We start from the raw sequence: 24,953 nt of genomic DNA, 5'->3' as shown, positions 1-24,953 counted from the left end.
CGACCCTGGACAGACTTGGGTTTGATTCCCAGCATCCTATATGGTCCCCCAAGCCTGCCAAGAGCGATTACTGAGCACAGAGCCAGCAGTAACCCATGAGTGCTGCCAGGTGTGGCCCAAAAACAAAACAAAGATTGTTGCTAATTCGCATCCTCAGATTTTTTTTTTCTCTTCCTTTGTTTTGTTTTAGTTTTTGGCTTTTGGGTCACACCCAGCGGCACTCAGTTTACTCCTGGCTCTGCACTCAGAAATCACTCCTGGTAGGCTCGGGGGACCATATGGGATGCTGGGAATTGAACCCAGGTCGGTCCTGGGTTGGCCGCGTGCAAGGCAAATGCCCTACCACTGAGCTATCTCTCCCTCTTCCATTCTCTTTATGGTGGTTGTTGTGGCCTGTAAGGGTCTCACACTTGATTGTGGTACTTACACATACAGGGGCGTCACAGTTTTGGTTGGGATTGTACCAATAGTGCGAGGGCACACTCGATGATACGGGTGGGTCCTAAGATCAGACTCTGGTCGCACATATGTAAGTCAGATTCTCTATCACTAAGCTCCGTCTCTGGACTGGGTATCCTTTTTTCTGGTTTTAAAAGAAATGAAATTTTTACCATTAAGTATGATGTTGGCTGATAGCTTGTGAAACATGGTATCATTTCTTATCTATTTTATAAAATGTATTTCATAAAGAATAGCCATGTAAAGATTTTAGATTGACTTTCATGTGATATTTTTTGGTATCAGTCAGAAGAATATTCTCTTGCTTCACAAGTATTGTTATTGAAGACAGTGAAAAAAGAGCACATATTTGGGATCTTTAGGAAAGGAAGACATCTTATTCCACTATGATAAATTTTCTTCTGGCTTCCTATAGTCCACTACTACCTAAAATTTGACTTTCAGAGAGTATAGGAGAAGGAACCAAAGCAAATACACCTTTTCATTTTCTTACTCTTAAAATATAAAATAAACTTGCCTTGGGTGTTTTTATATGTTGGGTTTCTCAAGGCATTGCTAGAAATACACGTACAGTTTTAAAACCCTAGCAACAAAAATTCAGTAGCAACCATATTACTCCATATAGGAACATGGAGTCTAAGGTACTAAGGTAAAACTTTATGTGAATTATGCTGTTTAGTCCACAAGAGGGGGAAACATGAATAATGTTTTGCTAGCTGTTATATAGATGAGGAAATTTTGGTAAAAGCAGTGAATAAGCAAAAGCTTATTTAGCAGAATTTAGACCAAGATGTTGGTCTGATCACTATTAGACCAATAAATCAGTGTTAAACAATAAAACACTATTGTATCCTTTTTTAGATGGCTGGAGTGATAGTACAGTGGGGAGGGATCTGCTTTGCACTTCTTTTTCCTGGGTTCTATCTCTAGCACCTTATATAGTTCCCCAAGTTGCCAGGAGTGAACCCTGAACACTGCTGAATGTGGTTCCAAAAAAAAATTTATTTGGAGTTCAGTTGATCAGTGGTTGTTGTCCTGGGCACATAATGAGCCCTCATTAATAGTGATTAAAACGTATTTCCTTAGAAAAAATTATTATCTAATTACTTTAAGGCTAGATAGTACTTCTTTCAAAGGACTATACAATACATAATACGGACAACACATAACACATCTAGTTACGATGTATTGTAAATTTACTAGTTTTCCTTCTGCTTTCTGTAGACATCTCAAATTGCCATGATGCATAGATGATATTAATCATTGTAATTCAAAAATTCACTTCAAAAATTAGGATTTCTTTTTTTTTTTTTTTTTTTTTTTTTTGTGGTTTTTGGGTCACACCCGGCAGTGCTCAGGGGTTATTCCTGGCTCCATGCTCAGAAATTGCTCCTGGCAGGCACGGGAGACCATATGGGACGCCGGGATTCGAACCGATGACCTTCTGCATGAAAGGCAAACGCCTTACCTCCATGCTATCTCTCCGGCCCCCAAAAATTAGGATTTCTAAGGCATCAAATTTTACTTCCATAAGTTTTACTTTCTGTAAAATTCAATATGTGTGGTTTTTTTTAATTATATTTTTTTATTGAGTCACCTGGGGAGCATGTGTTTCTTTTTTTTTTCTTTGTGGGGAACCTCTCAAAACCATGCTCATGGACCCCACTCATGATTCTCAACCTACCTCAATGCTAAAGCTTGAGAATGTTCTGTTTAGCTCTGCAGGGCAAAGGACCCCCACCCCAGACCACCCTGAAGTGCTGGGGCTTATAGGCTCACAAATGGCAGTACTTGGAAACTTTAAAACTATACCCTATAGTGTTCAGGGAACTCTGTGGTGTCAGTTATTGAACTGGAGTCAGTTTCGTGCATGGCATTAATCTTAACCCTGTACTCTCTCTCCAGCTCTATATGGTTTTTTGTTTGTTTGATTTGGGGTTTTGGGCCACACCTGGTGACTCTCAGGTGTTACTCCTGGCTATGCCCTCAGAAATCACTCCTGTCTTGGGGGACCATATGGGATGCCGGGGAATCAAACCTTGGTCCATCCTAGGTCAGCCGCGTGCACCACGCCAGCCCAAGCTCTATATATTTTTTATTTTTTTATTTTTTTTTTTTAAAAGATGCAAATATAGGGCTGGAGAGCATTGAGGTAAATGTGTTTGCCTTTCATGCAGAAGGTCGGTGGTTTGAATCCCGGCATCCCATATGGTCTCCTGAGCCTGCCAGAAATGATTTCTCAGGGCATAGAGCCAGGAGTGGCCCCCTGAGCACTGCCAGGTGTGACCCAAAAACAAAAACAAAGCAAAACAAAACAAAAAAGATGCAAATAATCTGAGCAACCTATTTCATGGATGGTGGAAATACCAGCTCAGTGATTTGGAGAAAATTTTAAAAAAGACCTTTTGGAAAGGTAATGAATGTCCTTAAAAATCACTTAAGGAATTTTTAAAAATGACCCTGTTTCTTCCTTGTGAAAAATTTTAATAGTAAGTTTACATGTATTCTAAAGCAGATAAATGCCCAAAGTCACTGTACTAAGTAGTTTAGGAAAGGAATTGCTTTATTAAACTTTAAGAGTAGTTTTTCCTCAAGACTAATCTTTGGGGCATGGGATCTAAGGATGGAGAGCATATAAAATGGTTGAATGGTTGTTACTTTTCTGTTCTTCCTGAATAGAATTGTTCCCAAATAAAAAAAAAAAAAGACCTCAAAAAATATTACTGCAATGATCACTAAAAGAAAAAGAGAGAAATGATAACTGAAAAGAAAAAGAATTGTTCTCAAACATAGAAAGAAGTATGTTTTAATTTTAAAAATTCTTAGGATGGCATAAAAATTCTTTCCCTAGCCCAAGGTTCTCTTGAAATGCTCTGTATGTCTCATAAATTAAATGCTTCATTTGTAGCTTACCTATTTATTTTATTTAGATTGTCCTGCATTTTAAGCTAAACTCATTTTAGGGCTTCTTTTCTAACTTGGCTATTACGATTTGTTTATTTGTATATATTTTTATATATTGTGGAAGACTTCAATCATCTTCTAGTTATAGTCCACCACATTGAGAATGTCAGGATCTGCCCTGTGTCCAGCCCAGTCTTGTTATCTTGGGTTCTTTACTTGGTTATAGTATCTATCTATCTATCTATCTATCTATCTATCTATCTATCTATCTATCTATCTATTTGTCTGTCTGTCTGTCTATCTATCTATCACCTACCTACCTACCTACCTACCTATTTTTTCCCTTTCTCCTTTTTCTTTCTCTCTCTCTCAATAATGTTGTCAGTTATGTTATTCCAAAGCCCATTGTTTGTTTAGTAATGGGTGGCCAGAGGCAACACCAGCTTTGTGCTTTTGAAGTACCAGGAAACAAACCCAAAGTCTCACACTTGCAAGGAAAGTGCTGACCACTGAGCGACATCATTGACCCTACCAATCGTATTTTTAATTTAGGTAACTCTGATTCTGACTTCTAATGTGCAAAAGATAAATTTCTTTCTTCTGCACACAAAAGGTTTTGACTGTTGTAAATATTTAAATTTTCCACTAATATATAGCCTTTTTAAATAATAAAACTTTATTTGCATGTCTTCAAAACTTTTATTATGTTGTTACTACTTTTCTTAAATGCAGAAAACAAAGCCATTAAACTTTCCTTATTAAAATGCAAAGCCTAGTGTCTTCTAGTTTTTGAAGAGCTTTTGTCCATTATATAATCTGTAAAGTAGCCAAGAGTTCCTCAGAAGCAGGACATCATTTAGAGTTCAAACAATTATGGCTTGTGTATAAAATAGTGAGGTGACATAACCATTCATCGGATGACAATCACAGTTTTACTTTAGTGGCAAAATCCTGGAATGGCTTGAACATTTTTTATATCTTAAAAATTTTACCCAGGTACCCTAGAACAATATATTGTTAGGTCATTTTGATCCTGAGTAGATTATGTTGGTGTGATAAAAAATAAACAAATGACACAGTGATGAGCATAGACCTTTTTATTTTTCCCTAGATGTTTTGACAGTGTAAACATACATAAAATACATATTAAAGTTTAGATGCTTTATATTTTGTGCAATAAAGTTAAGCCTTAAAAAAAAAACAAGTTGTTAAAAAAAATTAGTTTTACTTAAGACAGTAAAATAGCAGCAAGTACCAAGACATTGTGCACTTTTACTTAAGACAAGTTACTTTATTTACATTAGAGTCAGAAATGTAAAACTTACTTTCTTGAATATTTAATATAGCGTGAATCACTGGTTAGATAGGGGCTATTTTCCCAACTATATATCAGGGAAGGATTTCTTTCATTGGTTTCAGAAAATGCAGACCCTCAGACAGCCAGCATGACCACAGCATTAAGCATTAAGAGAAGTAAAGTGTTTACTTTCCAAGCATTTGCCACAGAAGATAAGCGAGTCTTTATGCTTGTGGTTGTCTCTTCCCTCCGTAAGTTAAGGGTTGTGCTTTGTTGAGGCATTTCAGTGAAATTATTTGGCATGCCACTAGTAATACTTAGGGTCATGGGTGTTGGGGATGATTTTGTTGAGCTAGTGTTTGTAACCATTCCATCTTGGAGATGAATAGTTAGAGTTGCGGCTGCTGCTTCATGTGAATTGATGGTTTCTGTGGATGTCTCTTCTGGAAAGGGCACAAAGGCCTTGTCAGTGCTAGGAAAGGTGGTGTCTTTGCCTAGAGTGGCACCAAACGTTGTTTCCTTTGTTCGATATTGTTTGGGTATTTTGGTCACTTTGGATTGAGTTACCATACTCAGAGCATTAATGGTGTCCACTGTCTGCATTCCACTTAGAGTAAACAGGCTTGAGGTAAATCCAGAAGGTGTAGGGTGTATGTTATGTTCCTTCAGAGATGATATTTGGCTAGAACAGGGAGTCCCTATCACATGGGCTTTAGTTTCCATCATCCACTTCAATAGGTAAGTAATGTTTTGCTTGTGGTCACATAACCACCTGTTATTGTAAAGGGTTATCTCTTGTAATTGAAGGAGTTGATCAAAAGCTTGATCTGGAATGAATGTGAACTTATTGTTGTGCAGGTAAAGATTTGTGAGATTGGTCAGGTTTATTAATGTTCCTGGAAGGATTTGTGTCAAGGAATTGTTAGACAGGTCCACAATATGTAGTTTAGAGGGCATGTTGGTTGGAACTGTCCAAAGTTTGTTATTACTAAGATTGAGAACCTCAAGACTTCTTAGTGTATTTTTAATGAAGACAACTTTTTCCAGCATGTTCTTAGAAACATCCAGATATTTAAGGTTCCATTGGTAAGCAGTATCAGATTTGTCAAGAATTTTAATGTTGTTGTTAGCAGCAGACATATTCCAAAGGGACCGAGGTAACTGAGCAGGCAGACTTTCAAGCCTGTTATTTGAAATATCCAGGGTCCTCAGATTGGTGTATTGGGTTAACTGGTTATGCAGATCAGAAAAGTGGTTATAAGACAGATTTAAATGGATAATATTTTCTTGCAGTCCAGATGGTAACGTAGTCAAGTTTTTGCCTGAACAGTCCACATGCCTGTGCCTCTCGGTGCATATACATTGGAGAGGACAAATGCATAAAAAACCAGGTATGAAAAACAGAAGAATGAACAGGCTGGGAGACATTTTCAATATCTGATATTCCATCAAAGCCTGGAAACAAACAGATACACCCCTTTAAATATGCAAATACAATTTAGGCTTCTCCACGGGTCACTTAGCATTAGGGAAAATTTTCTGTAAACCTCCTTGTTGTTGAGTCCTTTTATAATTGTTCCAGTGATTAAACTAACAAAGCTCTCCTTCATTTATAGTCCGAATGCTTAATCCTTCGATTTGGGCTATGTAGGAGAGAGAGACTTTTCCCCCTACCTCTCTTGCATTTCCCCCTTTATTTTCTTCATTTTTTGAGAACTGCTCTTTATATTTATCTTTATTTATCTTTTGTATGTATTTTATACTATAAATGGAGTTCTCTGCAAATGAAGAGTTAGAATCTTAGCATATTCTATTTTGGATAACAACCCTTCTAATTCTGATGGGAAAAAATGGCTGTCGTATCCCTATTTTGGTACGTTTTTTTTCTTCTTCTTTTTTTTTTTAAATCTCTGCAGTAATGTAATTTTGGGTAAAATCTTAATAAAACAGTATTTTGAAATTTTATCATCTTTTCCTGTGGTAAATATATCATTGCAAAAAATTATAAGCCACTTGAAAAATACAGACTAACACTGTACCTTTAAATCTCACGTTTTAAATTCTTTTCCATAAATGAATTGTATATTTCACTACCAATTCTAGTGGAAGATAATGTGTATCTTTATAAATGATTGAATTTCAAGGAAAAATAAGATCCCTTAACCAACACTGCAGCAAATTTCTGGTGCATGCACTTGTTATTTTAAATATATATTCAATTCTAACGTTGAGTTTTTCTGTCAAAAGCTTAAAAGGAAAAGGCAAAAATTCCCAAGTTTATCTCTTACTGATTGAAATAACAGCTTACCATAGTGTCGTCTTCAACATCAGCCTCTCATTTTCTCCCGGAAACTTAAGCTTAAAGGTCGCCTTGTTCTGGAGAGTGGGAGCCGCTTCTGGCTGTGGGCTGTGCTTGCCTGCTCAGCTGCATTGTGTTGCTGTGAGCTGAAGCTCTGCAACCACCTGATCAGTACCACATAGGAGGACTGCAGAACTGTCATTGGTGCTGACTCAAATTTATTGCAAGTGATGCACACGCAACAAAAATGGGCCCCCACCTTTGTTTTTTTTAATGTACAGCATTTTGCATACTTATATACCTCAACCTTCCTATTGGGTGGAATGCTTTAAGCATATTAAACCATGTTCTTACTCATTTGTATATGTTTATCTGAAAATAAGTTCTGTGTTTTACTGTCTCCCTAAGTAAGAATTTGTGAACTCATTATTTCAAAAGTCTGTGAGAATTTTTAAATGTCTCACTGTTTCCTTTCACATGTTCAAAAATGCTGATTTTGATCTTAATGATAGATGATTTTATATTAGTTCAATTGTTTTTAATTCCTGCTTTTTCATATTATTTTCTATAATGATATTACTGTCATCACATTTAAAAAACATCATGAATATATTTGGCAAAGTTATCATATTTGCCTTCTTTTTTTTTTTTTTTAGGAATTTACAGAAGTACTTAAATAGTATTTTGTCTCTTTTCCATGCAGAAGCTTATTTGAATCAGGCAACGTAAAAGCTAATGGCACATTTTTAAACGGGTATCTTATGTTTTTGATTATCAGTTTATGTGAAAAATAAGAATGTTTTATTAATTCTTTAGGATTAAGGGTTTTTTTATGAAGTTTATTTTGTTTGGTGAGAGAATATAAGTATGATTTTCTCCAGTCATTTATGAATTTGTTTTGAATTTTTAGAGCAGGTAAGGTGCTTGCCTTCCAAGTGGCCTATCTGGTCCCCAGTATCCCATATGATCCCTTGATCCTCACTAGGAAAGATCCCTGAGCACAGAGCTAGCAATCAGTGTTGAACATTGCTGAGTGTGGCTCTTCCTGCCACCCTTCCTCCACCCTTCACAGTAGAACTTCAGGACTAAGGAGACAGCTAAAAAGACAAATGCACATGAAGTCCCAGGTTTGTGAAGTCCCAGGTTCCAATTCCTAGCACTGCATAATCCCTTGAGCACTGAGCCTAGAGTAGCTCCCAAGCGATAAACTAGGGGTGTTCCCAACAACAGTTAAAATAATGGCATTGGGGTCAGAAAGATAATATAAATATAGCACGTAAAGTGCTTGCATTGCGCAAAGCCAGAGTTTGATCCCTGGTAATCTTCTCTGGTCCCTGAGCACTGTCATCAGTGATTCCTAAGTGCAGAATCAATGTAGATACTTCTGAGCATCACTGAGTAATGGCCCCAAAACAAAATAATAATAATAATAATAACAACATCAATTTCAGATATATTTTAGAATATTTTACTTTTAGAATTTTACTTCAGAATATTTTACTTTTTATCCTACCAAGAAAATGATACATAGTTTTAAGTATATATTTAATAAAAAGAAAGGAAAACTTTGGTCATGAGTTAGTTGTATAAAATTAGATCAGATTTTATAACTTACCACTTATTAGTAAACTGACTATGAAATAGTGAAAACTGATTTCCAAAATAAATAGTTAACCTTAGGAAGAAAAGCCAGAAGCCAGGGTTTATATATAACAAATTCTATCCAGCCATTAGGAAAACAAAATGAAATTATCATGACAGCATGCTGAGTAAAATAAATCACAAAAGGACAAATACCTAATTTTTTTATTTGCTCTTTGATTTGGTCCATAAACTTTAGTGCTCAAGGGCTGCTCTTTGCACCAAGCCAGGAGCGATTTCTGAGTGCATAGCCAGGAGTAACCCCTGAACATTACTGGATGTGGCGCCAAAACCAAACAAACAAAAAAAGATGGTGATTATGCTAACCAGTGATAGTTTTGTAATACATAAATACTAAATCACATGTATACATATAAAACTTAAGTGTTGTACCTCAGAAATAGTAAATGTCAAAAATTAATAGCATGCCTAGTTACTAAATTATTTATTTTTCTCGAATTTTCCAAATGATTTTACTCCCAGTTTTTCCCCAGTAGAGTTTTTTATATTAAATTTTCTTTCTAAGAAACAGCTGTTGTAGTCATCCTTTGTATAAAGTTAATATGTCTCAAAAATACCTACTTTTTTTTTAAAGTTTATGAAAACTTGGTTCTGTGCACCTGATTAGTTTTAAGAACTGATTAAATTGGGCCCGGAGAGATAGCACAGCCGTGTTTGCCTTGCAAGCAGCCGATCCAGGACCAAAGGTGGTTGGTTCGAATCCCGGTGTCCCATATGGTCCCCCGTGCCTGCCAGGAGCTATTTCTGAGCAGATAGCCAGGAGTAACCCCTGAGCACCGCCGGGTGTGGCCCAAAAACCAAAAACCAAAAAAAAAAAAAAAAAAAGAACTGATTAAGTATATCACAATATATATTTAGAAAAATCTTCCCTTGTTTCCCTGCACCCTATTCCTTTCCTCCTCAGATTGATTTTTTATTAGCTTTAGTTTTCAGTTGAAGAAAATTCATTACAAATATATAGAAATATACATGTGCTTATCCCCACAGATATAAGAATTATGTATTATACATTGTTATACAGTATATCCTGTTTTTTCTCTAAAAGTACTTATCTTGATAATTGCTTAATATTAATATATAAAGTTCTTATTTTTTCTTTAGTATTCTATTTGGGAATCTGCCATGGTTTATTCAATAAATTTCCTGCTGAGGATGACATCTTGTTGTTTCTAGATTTCTGCTATTATAAATAGTAGTGCAGTGAATCTGAGTAACCTTTGCATCTAAGTAATTATGTATATTTACCAGTGATTTTTTTTTTAGGTCTTCATACACTATATTACGCAATTCCACAAGCAGTGTATTAGGATGTATAGGTCTGTAAAGCCTTACTGTAGAATTTAAGGTTGAACTTTTGGGTTTATATCATCGTGATGGATAAAAATGTTAGTGTAATTTTAATCATCTCAATATGGTGATGTTGGTATATTTTACACATGTTTTTAAAGACCCTTACCTTTTTATCCTATTATAACTCTTTCATGGCCCAAACACTATTTCTGTTTTGTTATGATTTCTTTTCCATATTGCTCATATGTATTTAGTTTAATTTTTCTTAAAGGTATTAGCCTTGAATTTAATTTTCCAATTTTCCTTTTCTCTTTTGTTACTATTATATGGACTTTTTTTGGGGGGGGTCACACCCGGCAGCGCTCAGGTGTTTTACTCCTGGCTCCATGCTCAGAAATCGCTCCTGGCAGGCTCAGAGGACCATATGGGATGCCGGGATTCAAACCAATGAAGCCTTACCTCCATGCTATCTCTCCAGCCCCATATTATATGGACTTTTTAAACAAAATATTTTACATAATTAGATTTTCTTTTTTATCATTCTTAGTTTTGAACTTCCTATAAGGATGATTTTTCCCACTTCAAAATATAATAGAATTGGACTGGAGAGAGTAGGAAGGATGCTTGTATTACATAGGCTGACCCCACCTATTATGGTCCCAGGAGTTTCTCCAAGAGTGAAACCTATGTGCAGACCCAAGAAGAAGCCATGATCACCACCTGGTGTGGCCCAAAAGTGTAACCAAAATAAATGAATTTAGGGATTCGAGTGATCGCATAGTGGGTTGGGGCTCTTGCCTTGCATGAGGTCAATCCAGATTTGATCCCCAGAATCCCAGATGGTCCCCTGAGCCTGCCAGGAGTAATTTCTGAGTGCGGAGCTAGGAGTAATTTCTGAGTGTCACAGGCTATGGTCCCAAAACAAAAATAAATAAATTTAAAGGAATCATTTTTTATTATTTGTATAATTTTATGTTTCTTCCTAAACCACATGCTTATTCGGAATTCTAGTTGGCATAATGTACGAATTTTATCTTTTTCCAAATAACTATTCAGTGTCTCAATACTTTTTTCCTACATATTTGCCATTTGAATCTTTTTCTAGACTATTCATTCTGTCCCTTTGGTCAAATTCTCTAATCTTTTAGTATCACAACAAAAAAAGTATTGTTTTAATCAATTAGTAGATACTAGCTATTTTGCTACTTGTTGGTCAGAACTAGGTAAAAAGAACAACTCATGATTAAACTCATTTAAATCATGTCTCATATCATCAATACCAAATAAAATGCACATGTGATCTATAATGTTGCAGTGTATGAAGTAGGTGCTTTTTTGGGGGGGGGAGTTCAGTATAAATTAAAAGAATACTGAACTAGAAGTCAGAGCTTTTAGTAACCCTTCGAAGGAAGTCCTCTACTCTCTGGCATAGAACTAGATGGTCTTCAGGAATGTTTTTAATCCAGTAAGTGCACCAATTAGTACCGTGGTATATTGTTCACCTTTTATTCTCTGAACATTGTCTTTTTGTTTTATTTTATGTTATATTTTTGAAACAAACTTTCTTTTCTGGATCTTAATTCTATACTATTTTCTTTGTTCCAGCATTTTCTTCCTTCATATTTCTTTTATTAACTGACATTTTGTTGATCAAGCACAGGATTGCCACTGTTTGGTTGTTCTGCTTCCACTGACCTCAGTGGGGGAAAATTGCATGTAGTAAATGGTAATTATATTTCCCCCTGGCAGAGAATTTCTTAAAAACGAAAACCAGCTGTTCTTCTGTTATATAAAGAATAGAAGAAAAAAAAGTATCTAATAATATTTGAAGAAATCAGAAAAGAATACTGCCATGTCATCAGCTCCAGAGTTGTTATTTTCTTTGTTTTCCAATACTCATTCTTCAGGAGATCAGGGAAGAAGATGATGATATAGAAGTACCAAAGTATAGAAAGAACCTATCTATCTTACATGTAACAGAAAAAGTATAATAATTTAAGGCTGCACAAAACCTTGACCAAATATAAAAGTATGTCATAAGCCAATCTTTTAAATTTAAAGATAATTTTAGTTATATTTGTGGGGGCTCCCAAGCAATGCTTAGGAGATCTGGGAAATTAGCAATTATTAACAAGTAGTTTAGGACAAGGGTGGGGATCTGATGCTGCTTAGGCTTGCAGTGCCAGGGATACTCTGGCTATCTGGCAGTGCTTGGGGGCTAGGGAGAGTAAACGCTAGACATGTGCCCTAACCACTGTACTATCTGCTGACCCTTTACAATCTTTTTTCCTTAAAAATTTAAAGTTGAATTAGTTGCTTTTTTTCTCCTTTATGAGATTTCATTTTGTTTGGCTTTGTAACGTATATATGAAGAAACCTTTTAAAGAGACTATATTATAACTTGTGTTCCCTTAACAAAATTTAAAAATCTCTTCATATTATCATGCTGCTCCTGTTTTTCTCCCAGAATAAATGCTTCCAATCTAACTCTCCAGTTTGATGTTTCAGTAAATATATTTGCTATTTCCAGTGAGAGCAAAAGGGATGTGTATTTTGAAACATTCATTTTACAAATGTCTCATTTTCACAAACAATATATTTAAGACTTGTATTAATTTAAAACCTAGAACTTTGTCTAATATGAATTATATGTATTTGTCATTTCTTCTATTTCTCAAACTTTAAAATGGAAAATAATATTTTTTATTTCAAGGAAAATTTATATACAGCTTGGGGGCAGTCTATTAAGTAATAAGTATATACACCTATCATCCACATAATATTAAATGTATACTATACATTAGATTTAGATAGTGCCATCAAAATAGATCACTGTTATATAAGTTTTTGTTACATAACCCCAGCAGCGCTCAGGGGTTACTCCGGGCTCTACACTCAGAAATTGCTTCTGGCAGGCTCAGGGGACCATATGGGATGCCGGGATTCGAACCACCGTCCTTCTGCATGCAAGGCAAATGCCTTACCTCCATGCTATTTCTCCGGACCCCTTTGTTTCGTAATTTTTTAAAATTTTGCTTAACATGTAGGTTTTAAGCAGTTTTCAGTTGATTCATTAATACAAATCAAAATTGTCTACCATTTATCATGTAACATATTTTATCACATAAAAATGAAGAAAGAGGGTGGGGTTTAAGAAATGAAGAAAGATAAACTAAGAAAAAATAGATCATCTAAAAGTCAAGCTGTAATATTTATAACTCCTCAGGTGGGGGTGGTAGGCATTCATCAAGAGCTTGGTCTGAGTCGAGAGAAATAGAGAACTCCAGACACTGGTCCTGGATCTTATTGTTGGAATCGTCCTGATTTTTAGTAAAATCTACTTCCGTCATGGGCAAGTTATGTCCATCAAGGGTAGGAGGTGGAAATGACTGTCTGAATTCAGAATTATCTTCACAGACTTGATTGGGACAGTTCAGGGATGATACATGATTGGCGGAATCATTTGGAATGGGAGGTGTTACTGGCATTGTAGGTGTGTGAGATGGGTTTCTCTCATTCTCTCCTTCCACCTCAATAAGTGGAGGAGGAGGTGGTGGAGAGAGATCTGCATCATCTGAAGAAGAAACAGCAGTGCCAATTGTTGATCCATCAGCACTTTCCTCTGATGTACCATTTGCTTCATCTTTTACTTTTTCTGCTTTGGAATTGCTGAAATCTTCGTTATTTTCACTTGATTCAAACAATTTGATGTCCGGGTCATCTGTTAAAAGCATGTGTTTGTTTGGTTTCCAGGCCATAAGTGAAACAATTGATGTACGTTTTGTAGTTACATCATTTTCTCGAATGTTGTCCAAACATATGTCAGGGGTTTCACCATCAGCAAATGGAGACCTTCCTGCCCAATTTTCATCATTTACAGCTGGTTTTCTGAAGTATTTCCACAGTACAATCATAATTATGACCAGTAACATAGAAGTCAGAATTATAGCTATCAGTATGGCAGCTGTTGAGTTAGAATTGTTTTTTTCTGGGTAGGTTTTAGTACTGTCATCTCTTAGGATAAACCTTGGTGTAATCCTAGGTGAATTATTAACAGTTGGTGTTGATTGTGTAGATAGATTATGGACAGTGGGTGGTTTTCTGGAAGAAGTATGGACAGATAAAGTTAGTGGTTGAGAAGTAGAGACAAATGAAGACAATTGTCTTGTGAAAGTATTAGTAGATGACGGTAGTCTGGCAGAGGTTAACAATGATAATGTTGTTTGCTGGGAGGAATTGTTGGCTCTTGGTGTTGGTTTTCTGGTAACGTCATAATCAAGTGGTTGCCCAGCAGAGGTATGTGCCTCTGGTTTTCCAGAAGAGGCAGAGATAACTGATCTTTCCTTTCCAGTGGTGTCTTTGACAAGTATTGGTGGTCCAGAAGATAAATCATTGGATTGTGTTGGTTGACCCAAAGTATTCCTTGATATGATCTGGGAATTTGCTGAGAAAGATGGCATTGATGATCTAAATAGAGTAGACCATGATTGCTTCTCTGTTGTAATTGCCTCTCTCTCTGCAGAAAAGGCCTTGTTCAGGTGTCCACAAAACAAAATTAAGATGAAATATTTGAGATCCATTTCAGAGTGTTTCATCTATATCAGTGGATAAAATAAAAATAAAGACAGATATCATTTGGTGTTTGGCATAAAAGTAAGCAGACAGTTGTATTTATAGTTCAGATTTAGACTTTACATTCTATAGTAAAAATACTTGAGTATACTCTAATTTATTACAACATTTAGTTCACATAGACAACAATCTTAATAATCATTTCATTTTTAATTAATATTTTCCTTCCCGTACAGGACTCTGGAGCCACTATTGTTGATATGCCAGTCTGTCTAGACTTGACTGTTCAGTACTGGGGTTCAGGGAAATGATACTGCTTTGAGCCAGCAGTGCTCAGTGGGCCATGTGATCATAAAAATTGAACCCAAAATTTTGGTTCACCCAAATTTTTGTTAACCCAAAAATTTGAACCCAAAAACTGAACATGTACTCTATACCCTTTGAACTATCTCCTGCAGTCTAAACACATCGTGCCAAAATCCAGAAGTCAGCTACTCTTCCTTTTGTTTCTGTTTTTGCTGCACTCGGTGGTGCTCAGAGCCTACTCTAAGCTCTCTGTTGGGAGTTGCTCTTGTTGGTGTTCTTAGTATCACAGTGGGCCTCAGAGGACCATGGTGCCAAGATTGGATCTGGGACTTCTGTACATAAAACAAGCTCAGCCCATTGAGCACTGGCCCCTACATATTAGTTCTCTAAATTCAGTTATACTTAAGTATATAGGGCTTGTATACTAGTTCCTCGAATTCTCTAAGTGTTTTTTCTCTGCATTTACTTACTACTAAAAAATATGTTGATTGTACATCATTAAAGTACACCAGTAGCTATATTTCTTGGCCACATTTCACAACTAATCTTTAACTATTTGAGTAGCTCTTTGTCATACCTTATTTATGTAATCTCCATTATTTTTCTATATCGTTCAGGGGTCCTCAAACTTTTTAAACAGGGGGCCAGTTCATTGTCCTTCAGACTGTTGGAGGGCCAGATTATAGTAAAAACAAAAATTATGAACAAATTTCTATGCACACTGCATATATCTTATTTAGAAGTGAAGAAACAAAATGGGAATAAATACAATATCTGGCCCTCAGGCCGTAGTTTGAAGACCCCTGGTTTAGATGCTTGAGATACAGAAATAGTACAATGGGGGCTGGAGAGATAGCACGGAGGTAGGGCGTTTGCCCTGAATGCAGAACGATGGTGGTTCAAATCCCAGCATCCCATATGGTCCCCCGTGCCTGCCAGGAGTGACCCCTGAGCGCTGCCGGGTGTGACCCAAAAACAAAAAAGAAAGAAGGAAGGAGGGAGGGAGAGAGGGAGGAAGGGAAGGGAGGGAGGGAGGAAGGAAGGAAGGAAGGAAGGAAGGAAGGAAGGAAGGAAGGAAGGAAGGAAGGAAGGAAGGAAGGAAGGAGGGAGGGAAGGAAGGAAGGAAGGAAGGAAGGAAGGAAGGAAGGAAGGAAGGAAGGAAGGAAGGAAGGAAGGAAGGAAGGAAGGAAGGAGGGAGGGAGGGAGGGAAGGTAGGAGGGAAGGAAGGAATAGTACAATATTGGCTAAGAAGGACATTTTCCAATCACGCAACCAACCTGGGTTTAATCTCTGGCATCTCATATGGTCTCCTGAGTGCAAAGCAAGGAGTAAGCTCTGAGTACAACTGGATATGACCAACACACATACACTCACACACATATTTATATATGTACTTGTATTCAGTTTTCTGTCTTGCCTTTTTTTTAAATTTTTGAGTCAATCAGACTTCAAGATCTTATTTATGCTATAATTTTTTAATTTATACACCAAGCCTATAATTTTTTATTTTAAATCTTCATATATTCTTCATATATTCTTGGTGAACACGTTCATGTATCTATACTACACTAGCAAATTTAACATCTTTAAAACAGAGTTCATCTTCATCTCACAACTGACTCCCCTTCCCACTTCTCTTTTTTGTAAGAGGCACACTACCTTTGTAAATTTCTTAGCAGCAAGTCTAATGTATAACCATTAGAAACACGATCTCAGATTTTTTAAAAATATTTTTTCTTGTGACCAACATGAATTACAAATCGTTCACAGTAATATTTGAGATACATAATGGTACTGAATCAGGGGTATTCCCACCACCAGTGTTGTCCTTCCTCTACCCCAGTTCCCAGTATCCCCCTTCTTTGTCCCCTGGACTGCTAGAATCACTGGTCCCCTCTGTGTATAGCTTGTTGAAGATTGGCTATTGATTTCTGTTGTTGTTGACTTTGGATTTGGTGTTTAAGTCTGATCCTTTTTTATTTCTACTCAATGTTCATACTGGACTGTTTGGTTCTGGTACCATCCATTTTTTATTTCTCCTCAATTTATGAGGCAGAACAAGATGATTCAAGTTATGTGGTTCTGTTTGAAAAAAAAAAAGAAAATAAGAAAAAGAAAAAACAACAACAACAACAACAACAAAAAAAACCCGGGGTGAGTCCATCTAGAGGTTATAAATATCAATTTAAAGAGAAGGGGGAAAAAGAAGAAAAACATAACCAAAAAAAATACAAAAAAATTAAAACCTATAATGAAAACAAAATGAACAAAACAAAAAAAATCAAAGTCAAAGAAAAGACCAAAACCAGCAACTACAAAAAGCACCACAGCAACAAATACAACAACCAAACAATAATCATGAGAATGAAAGAAAAGAAAAAAAAAAAAAAGAAAAGAAAAAAGGAAGGAGGACTGGTGTGGCAAGTTTTTTTTATTTTGTTCGTTTTTGTTTTTTAGGCACAGTAAATATTGGGGAAATTAGGGAATTCCTTGGCCTAAAAGATACAGGGTTTCTCCGCCCTTGAAACATACTTTCGGGGCCGGGAAGGTAGCGCTAGAGGTAAGGTGTCTGCATTGCAAGCGCTAGCGTAGGACCGACTGGACTGACCGGACCGCGGTTCGATCCCCCGGCGTCCCATATGGTCCCCCCAAGCCAGGGGCGATTTCTGAGCGCATTGCCAGGAGTAACCCCTGAGCGTCAAACGGGTGTGGCCCAAAAACCAAAAAAAAAAAAAAAAAAAAAGAAACATACTTTCATGGGAATAACTACAAGTTCGATACATGCTCCTTTTCACACCCCAAGGACTTTTTATGGTGCCAGGAATCAGTTCAACTCAGGGTCCTCAGGCTCTGAAAACTGATGATAATGATAATTATTATTGTCTTTTTTTTTTTTTTTTTTTGGTGTTTTGGGCCACACCCGTTTGATGCTCAGGGGTTACTCCTGGCTAAGCGCTCAGAAATCGCCCCTGGCTTGGGGGACCATATGGGACGCCGGGGGATTGAACCGCAGTCCTTCCTTGGCTAGCACTTGTAAGGCTTACCTCTAGCGCCACCTCGCCGGCCCCTATTATTGTCATTCTTAATACTCTTTGAATTTGATTCAGTCAGCCCTATTCAATTGGTCAGGTACTATTGTTGCTGCTTTTATCCATTTATTAATGAATGGCATTTTTAGTCAGACCCTGTTCCAGGACTGGGGTGTGGTATGTGTGTATGTGGGGTTGTTTCTTTTTTTTTTTTTATAATTATCTTTATTTTAACACCGTGATTACAAACATGATTATAGTTGTATGGTTACAGTCATGTAAAGAACACCCCCCTTCACCAGTGCAACATTCCCACCACCAGTTTCCCAGATCTCCTTCCTCCCCACCTCCCCACACCTGTACTCGAGACAGGCTTTCTTTCTAATGACTGGAAAGAGCACAGCATGATAGATGCTTGCCCTGCACCTGACTGACCCCAGTTCAATCCCCAGCACTGAACACCTTTAGGAGTGAGCCCTGAGCACCACAGGATATGGTCCAAAAACCAAAGTTTCTAGAAACAAATTATAAAAAAATAAATTAGAATAATTTGTTAAGCTTTCTCATAAAAGTCTGCAGGAGATACACAGAAAAAAAAATAGAGCATTTAAGATTTCAAGGAAGGTTCCTCAAGAAGGTAAAACTTGAACCTGGAAAAGCCTTTCTGAATAAATTAAGCAAATAAATTATCCACACGAGGGGCATGGGAAAAGAAGGACATACTTTTCACAGGTCAGGCTTTATGTGGGATGTGATACTTATTCAGTCTTTGTTATCAATGACCTTGTCTCTAAAATTTTCTGTGCAAGGCACAGTTAAAGGAAAAGTGGAGCTCCCTCAAGTTAAATGAATAGACTTCAGAACTTTTGAGTATTTTATTGCTTACTCCTACCACATTGATGATAAAATTTCCTTATTTTAGTAGGAAAGACGTGTGCTTTTAGTGTTTTTTTTTTCTTTTCATACTTAAAAATATAAGGATTGGGAAGTTAAAACAAGGATTAAGGTATTTAAATCACCTGTGGCTAAACCCAGTTTGATCTCTGGTATCAGATGAATTCCCTTTAACACAGGGGTCTCAAACTCAGGGCCCGCTCCGTACAACATTCTGTGGTCCGCAGCCGGCCTTCAAATATCGCAGTATTCGCGATTATTCGCTTACCGAAAAATCGCAATAAAAATCGCATTAAACATTCGCATACCCCGAGCAGTTCCATTTGGGGTATGCAAATGTTTAATGAGATTTTTTGCGATTTTTATTGCGAACATTCGGTAAACGAAATCCCTTATGCGGCCCTGCCTCATCCGACTTTGCCTCCTGCGGCCCCCAGGTAAATTGAGTTTGAGACTCCTGTTTTAATACAAACCTAGGAGTGACTAGCCCCTTAGTACCAATGCATGTGGCCCAAATCCCACTCCACTCCCACCCAAAAAAGATTGTTAAAAATAAATACATACTACCTAAAGCCTAAATTTAAATCTAACTCTATTTTCTGCTCTCCTATACACTCCTAGTGATTTAATCCTATTTAAACGTACATATGCTCCTTGCTTATAGGTTCATTCTGTCAAAAATTCTAAATTGTTTTCTTTCTATTAAACTTATGTATTTACAATATGAATTTCAGATTCACCTTTTATGCCTGGAATGTTTCATTTAGCCAGATGTACCATATATACACTTTCTAAATAGTTTTAATTATGCTTTTTTTTATAATCCTGGTGTAAGTTCTTTATTCCTACCCCTTTATCTTTCAAGTTATCCTTCTCTTCCACACCTTAAAATTCCCCTTTTTAGGGCCAGAGCAATAGCACAGTGGGTAAGGCATTTACCTTGCATGCGGCTGACCTGAGTTCAATCCCTGGCATCCCACATGGTCTCCAGCCTGCTGAGTGATTTCTAAGTGCAGAGCCAGGAGTAATCCCCAAGTGCTGCACAAACCCCTCCCTCCCAAGTTAAATCCCCTTTTTAAATTTAGTTCCCTGTGACTGGCTATAGTCTAAAGAAATCAGTTATCTACTGAATTGTCCTATTTTTTATTTTTTATGATTTGTTTGGTAGTGCTGCTTGTCTCCACCACTTCATTCATTACAGTTTTGAAAATAATCATGTTAAGTTTTTGTTCCTTAACTTCTGTTTTTCTGTGGGTTTTTCTGTGGGTTTTTTTTTTGTTTGTTTGTTTTTATCCCTACCTTTTCAGATATGAGTATAAAAAGCCAACAAGAAGGTAGATAGAAACAACAAGAAATATCTGCCTAGAACTTACTGTATGCTGTGCTATCCTGGGTGTTTTACATGCCTTTTTATTTTAAACTAAATTACTTTGAGGATAACAGGAATGTGATATATAGGTAGAGATACAAACTCAGATGAGCAGGGCAGTTTATCCAGAGTTGTATCACTATTTAATAGCATATTGGAGGGGAGGGCTTGGAGCAGTAGCACAGCGGTAGGGTGTTGGCCATGTGGCCACCCGGAATGGACCTGGGTTCAATTCCTGTCATTCTACATGGTCCCCCGAACCTGTCAGGAGTGATTTCTGAGCACAGAACCAGGAGTAACCCCTGAGCACCATCAGGGTGTGGCCCAAAACCCAAAATACATAAATAAATGTTTAAAAAATAATAACAAAATGTTGGGAATACCAGGGCCATCTGATTTCAAAGCATTTCTTTTCCTTTACTATCGCAAATTTCTCTAATTTTTTCAGTGCTGATACTTAAACTCAGAGCCCTCTTACATGCATTGAACTGCATCCTGAACCCTCATGTTTTCATATTTTGATTTCTCTACCTCTGTGGTTTTTTTTTATATCAGGCAGTTAATAAGCATTAAACCTCTGCGTTAATTATTGAACTTTTTGATCCCTCTCTATTTCACATTTTCACTGTTTATTAATACTTTTACCCAAATGTAAGTAAACAAAGGAGGTAAAATGTGTTATTAAATTCGGTTGTAATTTTTTGTTGTTGTGTTTTGGGAGACCACACCTGGCAATACTCGGGTGTTACTGCTGACTCTGCATTCAAGAATCACTCCTGACAGTGCTCAAGAGAGCCATATAGGATTCTAGGGATCTAAGCTAGGTTGGCTGCATGCCATATAAGCACCTTACCTGCTGTACTATCGCCGCAGCTTTTTTTTTTTTTTTTTCATTTTGCAGGTTGAATGGGGAAAGTTTGAAACTTTTGGCACTAGATACAGATTTGAATCACCTTTAGGCAGTCATTGTGTGTGTTTGTGTGTGTGTGCACACTTTCTATTATTTTTACAGATTAGTCCCCCAAAAATAAAAATAGCCTTTACTAGAAAACATTATTTTTCAGAGTTTCACTTTAGTGTTTTTTTTAATGCTGTCTAAAACAACAGAAGATATAGGCCATGAATTGTGTTCTGCCAAAAATGTTTCCTCTTTTATAACTTTGCTTACAAAAAGACAACAACAAAAATATACCTAGATGGTTCCTCTTTTCAGTTAGTCAAAAAAAAAAAAAAAAAAGCCTACAGAAAGTGCCCTAACAGGAACCTGATTATCAGCCCAGTTTAGTTTGTAAGATAAATTTGAGTTCATAGCCTCTTTTGTCAATAGGAAGGTCATCGGAACATCAATATACAATATTTCTCATTTATGAGTTATAGAAACATTAAAGCCAAACCTTTCATTTCCCCTTTTATGCAGGTTTCTCCCACTTTTTAATTAACTGTCTACCCTTCTAGGAGCTGCTCCATCAAAATTTTAGAATCTGTTAGAATTTTGCTGTGGCAAACCAGAATCATCAAAACAGAAGGAATAATATTTAAAGGAAGGGAAAATAGTGAAGAATTTTTTTTCATATTTCAGAAACAGGCCTGTATAATTACCAGTGTAGCAAGTTATTTAACATGGATAGTATTATTTTGAAAATAAATCAACTGTCTGTTCCTGGAATGCCAGGATTGTTTCGTGAAGGAAAGAAGGTAAAATGAGAACCACATGGAGCAGGGATGTAAAAGGGAAAACATGTATAAATGCAATAAAAAAATAAGTACAAAGCAACACATAATACCAAAAAGAAAAATGATGCAAAAAGTATGCTATGCTGGAGAGAGAGCATGGAGGTAAGGCATTTGCCTTGCATGCAGAAGGATGGCGATTCGAATCCCAGCATTCCATATGGTCCCTCGAGCCTGCCAGTAGCGATTTCTGAGTGCAGAGCCAGGAGTAGCCCCTGAGCACTGCCAGGTGTGATCCAAAAACCAAAACAACAACAACAAAATTAAAGTGGGCAAAATTAGAATTTGTGAGGACTAAAATAGATAAAAAGTAGCAACCATGGCACTGAAGAGATAGTAAGAGTGAAGGTGCTTGCCTGGCACCTGGCTGACTATCTTCAGACCTCAGCACATCATATGGTCCTTTACACAGCACCAGGAGTGACCCTTGAGCACAAAGCCAAGGATTAAGCTCTGAGTAATATAATGTGGTCCAAACTCCTCCCCCCCCTAAAAAAATAAGTACAGGGGCTAGGAGCCAACCTGAGCACCAAGCTGAGAATAACCCTTTGGCACTGCCAATGTGACCAACAAACAACCCACAAAATGCTGTTTCATGTTCAAGGCCTTGAATCATTTTCTCAATACATTTTAGAATCTCCTGTCCGCCCTTACTATCTTCTTAGTCTCTCTGGTTTCTGTCCCTCCCCCTTCCTCAACTGCTCATTCTTTTTTCTGCTCACAGCATATTTGTCAGTTATGCCAAAAGACATAACATTTTTAGATATCCACTATCCTTCTACAAGGGCAAGCTGCAGGTGTATCTATGCCTGGTAGTATTTTGCTTATTACTTTAGGTTGGTGCTTTAAAGTTTATCTGTGATCTTGTTCCTCTACTTTACCCAATTTAAAAACTTGGGTTTGGGGTAGGCAGGGGCAGGATAGTAGTACAGGATATAGGGCATTTGCCTTACATGCAGCTAACGAGTTCACTCCCTGGCACTCATTTGATCCCCTGAGCTCTGCCAGGAGTGATCCCTGAGTGCAGAACCAGGAGTCCTGAGCACTGCCAGATGTATCCCCCCCACCAAAAAATATTAAATTAAAAATAAAATAATTTTCAAGTTGAAGAATATGATAAGCTGTTTTAACCAAGCAGTTAGCTTAAAGCACCAGCCCACATTAGACATCATTTATTAGGCATGTTTTCATAAATGTAATGCATAGGTACATGGAGATGCCAGAATTGATACTGTTAAGTGGTAATAAGAAATACCATTGTCAGGGCCAGAGAGATAAACTAGTGTGTAGGGCTTGCATGCAATAAACCTAGGTTCAATCCTTGACAGCCCATATGGTCCTCCAAGAACTTCCACGAGTGATTCCTGCCAGGACTAACCCTTTAGTATTGCTGGGTATGGCCCAAAAACTAAAAGAAGAAAATTTATCTTTCTTTTTAAGTAAGTAGTCTTATTTGGAGAAATAAGAGCAAGAAAGAAACAGAGACAGAAAGTATTCAAGAAAGTACATGAGTTTCTCCAAAGAGGAGGATCACAGATAAACTAGGTCATAAGATATGCAGGTGATTCTCAGAATGGGAACTGCACCAGAAATGCCATTGTCTTGAAATAAATTAATATAATTTATTTTACTTTTTTTTAAAGTTGAGGTGCGGGAGTTGTGTACCCCACTCCTAGCTTTATTCTTTGGAATTACTGATAACAGTGCTGGAGGACCATAGGTGATACTGGATATCAAACCTGAGTCCATGATGGGTAAAACAAATACCCGACATTTTATACTATCTCTCTGGCCTATCGTTGTCTTTGAAAGAGAATCAAGATGATTTGGAAAGCATACATATCATAGATAAACTGCAAGTATAGATAGTGGTACTAAAAATAATACTTGAGTATGACTGGAGCAATAAATAGTACAATAGGTAGGGTGTTTGCCCTAGCACATGGCCAACCCAGGTTGGTCCACAGCATCTCATATGGTCCCCACAGACACTACAAGGATTAATTCCTGAGTGCAGAGCCAGGCAGGAGTAGCAGGACCAGGTGTAGCCTAAAAACAAAACAAAACAAAAAAAATATACTTAAGGGGACTAAAGTGATGTAAAGCTGGTACGGCACTTGCCTTCCATATGACCAGCACAGGTTTGATCTCTGATACCCTGTATGATCCCCTGAGCCTGCCAGGAGTGACCCCTGAGTGCAGAACCAAGAGTAAACCATGAACACCACCAGAAATGACCCCCACAAAAAAATATGTAAATCTTGAAATAATGGAAGTAACTTATAATGCAGATATAATAGATTAAAATTTAGAATAAGAAATATGTCCGACTTGTGAAGCTATGAAATTACAAAGGATAAAACAGCAATTTTATATCTTAAGAAAAGCAGAAAGGGAAATTAGTCTTAACCTAGCATAGGAAATACCTTATGCCTATCTTCTATTAATAATAATGCTATTTGCTGAATACCTACCAAATGCAAGACTCTATCTTATTTACCTTGCAGATAAAGGAACTGAGATTCAGAAGGGGTGGGTAATTTTCCAGTATCACAGCTCTAGTAGAGATACTCTTATAGAAGAGAGAATGTCATTCTTGCATTAAAGCCCTTTCTTTCTGCTCCATGTCATTAGTCACGCTGTACTATTTTAGTAAATTTACTAAATATAAGTGCTTATGAAGGAAGAAGGTGTGAAATCTTTATAACTTCTATAATAGAGGAAAACCATAATGATCTTCTAAAAGACTTTCTTTGTAAGAGAAAGTCATAGACATAATGTTGAAATGGACTATTATCCACTGTGAATTTATTACTTCATGATATATCAGTCCTTGTAAACTTTTAATGTATTTTGTTTTTGAGGATACTTTTATAATATTACTAAGGCTCAGATAATACTGACAGTGTAGCTGATACGAATATGTGTATGCATTTTAATACAACAGCTAATCTTGATGAACATTAAAATGAATTATATCTTCATGTCATTATTACTTAAATTATATTTGTGTAAAAATAATTAAGTGCTTGGCTAATTTCCTTGATCTCCTTTTAAATTAACTGAAAATGATCATTTTTATGAAAATTTAAGGTTTTTAAAAAGTAAAAGTAATTTAGATCTATAGATTGTGTTCTGTAT

The 24,953-nt window shown here is 36.8% G+C and overlaps 3 protein-coding genes across 3 annotated transcripts in view; 1 reads left to right on the top strand and 2 right to left on the bottom strand.

The window, feature by feature from the left end:
* NF1 (neurofibromin 1) overlaps nt 1-24,953 on the top strand; it is a 304,781-nt gene that overhangs the window by 190,558 nt on the left and 89,270 nt on the right.
* Nucleotides 4,445-7,114, bottom strand: OMG (oligodendrocyte myelin glycoprotein). Its single transcript, XM_049772085.1, has 2 exons — nt 6,969-7,114; nt 4,445-6,115 (listed from the first exon to the last, which is right to left on the bottom strand). The coding sequence occupies exons 1-2, from the start codon at nt 6,969-6,971 to the stop codon at nt 4,796-4,798; spliced, it is 1,323 nt and encodes a 440-aa protein (XP_049628042.1). The 5' UTR covers nt 6,972-7,114; the 3' UTR covers nt 4,445-4,795.
* Nucleotides 13,124-24,953, bottom strand: part of EVI2B (ecotropic viral integration site 2B) — a 12,270-nt gene continuing 440 nt past the window's right edge. The window contains exon 2 of the mRNA XM_049772016.1: nt 13,124-14,506. Coding sequence (XP_049627973.1) covers nt 13,124-14,506 — 1,383 coding nt within the window. The remainder of the gene's footprint in view (nt 14,507-24,953) is intronic.

The sequence above is a fragment of the Suncus etruscus genome, chromosome 1, assembly GCF_024139225.1.
Source record: "Suncus etruscus isolate mSunEtr1 chromosome 1, mSunEtr1.pri.cur, whole genome shotgun sequence".
NCBI classification, from domain to species: Eukaryota; Metazoa; Chordata; class Mammalia; order Eulipotyphla; family Soricidae; genus Suncus; species Suncus etruscus.
Note: the sequence above shows the minus strand (reverse complement) of the source record. Positions and strands in the feature narration are given on the sequence as shown.